The sequence below is a fragment of the Pteropus alecto genome, unplaced genomic scaffold (assembly GCF_000325575.1).
Source record: "Pteropus alecto unplaced genomic scaffold, ASM32557v1 scaffold98, whole genome shotgun sequence".
Lineage (NCBI taxonomy): Eukaryota > Metazoa > Chordata > Mammalia > Chiroptera > Pteropodidae > Pteropus > Pteropus alecto.
This window is the reverse complement of record NW_006443570.1, coordinates 858,232-863,728: the sequence shown is the minus strand read 5'-3', so window position 1 is coordinate 863,728 and position 5,497 is coordinate 858,232. Positions and strand designations below refer to the sequence as shown.

Here is a 5,497-nt window from a genome sequence, read left to right as displayed (position 1 = left end):
AAGCAGTGACATAACTTTCAGATTTGAATTCAGCAAGTTCAATTTCAGAATCAGTGCTCTTAAGCACATGGTACCTTGGGAGGGAACACCAGAGATTTGGGTTCCTCTACCACCGCGGTCCCTGAAGGGGCATCCCCTGAGCCATCAATCTGTACAAAGGACAGAAAAATTCAGCTAGGAGGCACTACAAGGAGAATCCTAGGACGCTAGTGCTAGAATGTCCTGAATCTCATCCGTTCTATCTCCTTTTATAGATAAGGAAAGAGGCCCTGAATGGGGAATAACTTGTCCAAGGTGACTAGCAAGTTAAGGGTGGAGTTGACACCAGAGCCCAGGCCTCCTCATCTCTTGTCCAACATTCTTTCCATCACACTGTGCTGGCAGTGACAGGAAATAGGATGGAGCCTTGAAATGAATGCCTCGCATAAGCATGAGGGTTGGGAGTATTGTCATTAGCTGATAAACCTGAGGAGGGGTCATCCTTGAATCAAATGTCTTTTCTCTATAACTGACTTCCAAAGTCATCTGCAGGATTCCCTGCAGGTCTGTGTGACGGGCAGCTTCACCGCTGGTACGTTTCTGAAATAGGCCTGGACGCTTCCCTCCCCGCAAAGGAGCTTCTGTGGAGGGAAGGACTGGCCTGACCATTGCCCCAGGTGGCCTTGAAGCTTTGCTATCAGCTCTAATCTCTGTTCAGGCAGAGGGCAGCACTTGGACACACCGCTCCAGCTCCCAGCTTTCACGGACCCTGGGGAATCACATGGCACTTGGCAGCCTGGGGCAGGTCATGCATGTAGACTTTGTCTTCCCTGGGGACACAGCTTGAAATGGGGGAGCTCTGAAGGCTGGGAGCTATTCACCAGCTGCCTCTTCTGTTAGCTCCTCATATTTTGCCATAAGTGACCTATGAACTAAGCTCTGTATCATGGGAGTGCCTGAAACCATGGGGTTCTGGCCTCATCTGGGCCCGGACAGACCACTCTGTCACCCATGTGCTCTCGCTTTCCTCACTGTTTCCACGACTTGAGGCAGAATGCCCACAAGGGTACCCCACAGCAGGGACTCCAAGCCAAGAGGAGGTAGCTCCCTTCCACATCTGTCCTGTTTGATTCCTCCTCTTATTCTTCTCCACAGACCTGACTAAAGGCACCATCAAGTATGGTCTGACTGTGGAGGACCTCATCATGACGGGGATCAACTACCTGGATACCCGCAGTAACTTCTGGAGGCAGCAGAAGCCCATCTATGCCAGGGAGCGTGACCGGAAGCTAATGCAAGAGAAATGGCTGCGGGACCGCAAACGCCGTCCCTCGCAGACAGCCCGTTACATCCTCAAGAGCCTAGAGGACATTGACATGTGTGGGTGGTGTTCTCAGAGGGGTGGGGTCTTTTCCAGGTGGGGAGGGAGCAACAGAGAAGCCTGAGCCCTTGGCTTCCCTGGACTGTGGATGGTCGTATGGGGGAGGGAGGTTCTCCCATCAGCCATGAGGAAGCTGCTTCCACCTCCATGTCCCCTCTTTTCCTTCTCAGTGCTGACCAGCGGCAGTGCTGAAGGGAGTCTTCAGAAAGCTGAGAAAGTGCTGAAGAAGGTGCTGGAATGGAACAAAGATGAGGTGCCCAACAAGGACGAACTGGTTGGAAACCTGTACAGCTGCATAGGGAACGCCCAGATTGAGCTGGGGCAGATGGTAGCAGCACTGCAGAGCCACAGAAAGGACCTCGAGATTGCCAAGGAATAGTGAGTGCCTGGGGAGGCCGAGCAGCCAAGGCTCAGGGGCCTGCAGAGGAGTGGGGCTGGGGCTAAATCTCAGCCTTTTGCCAGGGCTGCTGGTGGCTGAGCTCTCATTTTCTGCCTTGCATGCCTAAGGTAGATCCCACAGAGGGAGGAGTCCCCTGCCCACGACTGAGGGTAAGGGGCAGGACTGTCGGCTTTTTTTGCCACAAAGAGGAGGGCAGCTCCAGACTCCAAACAGTCTCCAGTCATCTGGCTCTTAGGGAAATTTTTATTCTTATACCATCTTGATAGGCACTCCTCAACCCCAGATGTGCCAGATGCTGCTAGCATTAGAAACACAACAGTAACCAGACACCCTGCAGGTGTCAAGGAAAAAGTGACATAGCTAGTCAATCAGTACTATGATAAGTGTCATAAGGAAAAGTACAGGACCCAGTACTACGAGAAGTATATGCCAGGAGGACATGACTGGGCATTGGCAAACACGCTTGGCCTGTGGGAAGGCCCTGAGACAGATGGGAGGAAACCGAAGGCTGGAGAGCACAGAGTATTGCCAGAGGAAGAATGGCCAAGAAGAGGCTGGACCAAGTGGGCAGGGCTTAGATCCAGCAGGGCCTTGGAAACCATATGCTTACCAACTGCCTAGGCTCTGGAGCCCAGCCCATCTGGGGTTCAGAATTGTACTTACCAGCCGTGGGACCTCGGACAAGGCATTTGGTCTCTCTCGGCTTCAACGTCTCTTCTGTCAGATGGATATAATAACAGCTCCACCTGATAGGGTGGGAGGGAGGATGGCATGCAGAGTGCACGTAAGGACCTCAGGACATCGCTGGGTATCCATAATAACAGTAATATCAGTTCTCCCAGGAACCAGCTCGTTCCAAACTTGATGGCCCACTCTCAGAGGTACCATGGCTTTCTGGGCATCTGGTTTGAAACTTTGGAGTCATTTGTGACTTTCTCCTGCCCGGTTCCTACTTGTCCACAGTTCGGAGCCTCTTTCCATCTCCCTTCCTCCCGTTTCCACTTACAGGTAGGCTCTTGGCTCTCTCTGCCTTCAGCTACTCCCACACATCACCCTCATGATGCACTGCTTTTTATCTATCAACCCTCCTTCCCCTGCTGACCAACAGGCCTTGGCCCCGTGTTGCCTTCAGGTTGAAACCAAATGCCTTTGCTTGACACTCAAGGCCCTCTCTGAACCTCGTTCTGCACAGCCCTCTGATGTCAGTCCTCCGTTCAGGTCAAACTGGATTTCCTGAACACTCCTGCCTCATGCCCTCTCCTTCTCACTCATCCGAGCTCTGCATGCTGTTTATTTCCAGTTCATTTCCCATCTGCTTCTACCATGCCGAGCAGGAGTATTACTCATTGGCTATTCTGGAAGTAGAAGACAAGTCAACAAACAACCAGCTGTGGAGACACCTGACTTTGACTTCTGGCTCTGGCATTCATAAGCTGTGTGGATTTGACTAAGTCGCTTACCTTCTCAGTTTCCTCATCTCTAGGGATGGCATCATAATACCAACTCACGGGTTTTATGAGGATCAAATCCGATATATATATGCAGCACTTTGGATCCAATTATATCATATGCCCTAAAGGCATGTACATCTTTACTTCTGGCCAGACTCCAGACTTCTGAGCCCCAGGCCTGCATATCCAACTAATTCCAAGACATTTCCGCTTGGATGTTCCACCAGATCCCCAAATTTAACATGTCCAAAGTGGAATCCCTTATCTGCATCCCATACCTCTTGCTCTATCCATGGGGATGGCATTGCTGGCCACTCAGTCCCCAAGGAGCCGCGGTGGCCTTCCAGATGCCTCTCTCCCCTCACTGCTCATGCCCAGCCCACCCATGTCCTCTCCATGCCTCCTCCTGCCCATCTCCTGGAGCACCTTCCCTTCTGCTTCCCTCCCGTGGCTCAGTCCAGACCCTCCTCACTTCTTGCTTGTTTTCTCTGACCTGCATTTCCTGCAACTGAGCCAGCCCTTCTGTGGAAAACAAACCCTTGGTCAAGATAAAATTCAAGTGCAGTTCTGCCTCCTTTCCTGACCTGACTTGTCCCGGTTTCTCTTGACCCAGCTCTCTCTAGGCCCATAGGTATCCGTGCCCCAGCCAACACCTTGTGGCTCTGCTCCTGCTAGTCCCTAAACGGGACTACCTCCTCTTTCCCCAGCCCTTTCTTCATCAACTCCATCCTACCCATCCTTCAAAATTTAAATAAGTAAAGCCTTTCATGCTCCTAAGCAGTAATAGAAATCCCTCCTCTGTGCTCCCGCTCCATACTCCACATGTATCCTGTTTGCCCTGTTAGGCTCTGGACTCTGGACAGAACTATCTTATATGCCCGTTCTCCCAGCACCTGCCACAAGTGAACATGTAATAAATGTATGCTAAGTGGCTAAATAAACAAAGGCGTTCCTTAAACAAAGTTAGTTCCTTTTTAACATCCACAAACAGAGTTAGTTCCTTTTTAACATCCTTCTTGCTTGCGAGTTGGTCACTCTAATTAGCCACGAGCCTCCCTCTCTGCCCACCCCCCGCAAAAAGCCTATCATCCTTGGAGGCGCAGTTCAAATCTCAACTTGTCTAAGTAGCTTCTTGAATGATCCCAGCTCTCATTTCTTTCTCCAAATATTCTATAGATGATTTGATTGCCCATTTTCTCATTGCGATTATCTTATTACGTGTTGTTGTTATGAATAACATTATCACTTTTCATTCATTCATTACACCATAACAGAGCACCCACTTTGGAAGGGGAAACTGACATCAGAGGTGCAGGCGCCTGAGAGCAGTAGGTGCGAAGTATGACCAAGGGGCCTAAGGAAAAAGGCAGGCGGGAGCACTTCTGGGAGCTGAGGAAGATTTGGAGAGGACAGGAGAGTCAGCAAGGGGGATGAGGGAGAGGAGAAGGACACCCTAGGCAGAGGGACCTGGCAGAGCTGGAGGATTTGGGGAACTGCAGGTAGTGTGGCAGGGTTGGGGGTCAGGACCCGTGGGGAGTAGGTGGACCTGATGCCACTCTGAGGAGGAAGGGCATTAGCCTGAAGGTACAAGGGGCCAGTGAGTTTGATTTTAGGCAAGCACCACAGTGCTGTACTTGATTCACAACCCTGTGGTGCTGAGCGCAGACTTCGAAAGTCACTCCCTTCACTTCCCCGGGACTGCGCTGAGATGTGTGTCCTTCTGGTCCCTTTTCAGTGTATTTACCTACATATTTATATACGTCTGTACATAGGGTTTTAAAAACGAAAACAACTCACTTCTCTGTTTTGTTTTTCGAAGAATGTGTCTTGGGAAGGGTCTCATTCTTTGAATGGCTGCATAGAAAGGTATTTCAGCTCACACAGGAATCTGTGTCACTACATCTTTGTGGGCGCTTAAGCTGCCCCACTTCTGCCATGCAAACAGTGCTGCAGTGAGACTCCACAGGTGTGTGTGAGTAGCTCTGTGGGTAGAGGAATGGCTTGATCAGGTTTGCATTTTAGGAAGACAGGCTGGCCACGTGGGGAGGCTGGATTAGAGGAGAGTTTCATGGGAGACATGGAAGCCTCTGGGTTGCAGGGTCTTGAGGGGTGCAAAGGAAATGGGAAGGGAGAGAATGAGAGAGGTTTTCGTCGCGAGGTCTGGAATTGGGGAAGGTTTTCTTGTTTTATTTGTTTGGAAGGTGGTAATTTTTAAGAGATAAGATTGTTCATATGGCAATGGTAAATAATTAATGTAGGGGGTGCAATGGTCTTTTATGGAAATCT

At 50.4% G+C, this 5,497-nt stretch overlaps 1 protein-coding gene across 1 annotated transcript in view; it reads left to right on the top strand.

Moving 5' to 3' along the window:
- TTC25 (tetratricopeptide repeat domain 25) overlaps positions 1 to 5,497 on the top strand; it is a 21,279-nt gene that overhangs the window by 4,232 nt on the left and 11,550 nt on the right. The window contains exons 6-7 of the mRNA XM_006924619.3: positions 1,135 to 1,359; positions 1,531 to 1,738. Of these exons, the coding sequence (XP_006924681.1) occupies positions 1,135 to 1,359; positions 1,531 to 1,738 (433 nt within the window). The remainder of the gene's footprint in view (positions 1 to 1,134; positions 1,360 to 1,530; positions 1,739 to 5,497) is intronic.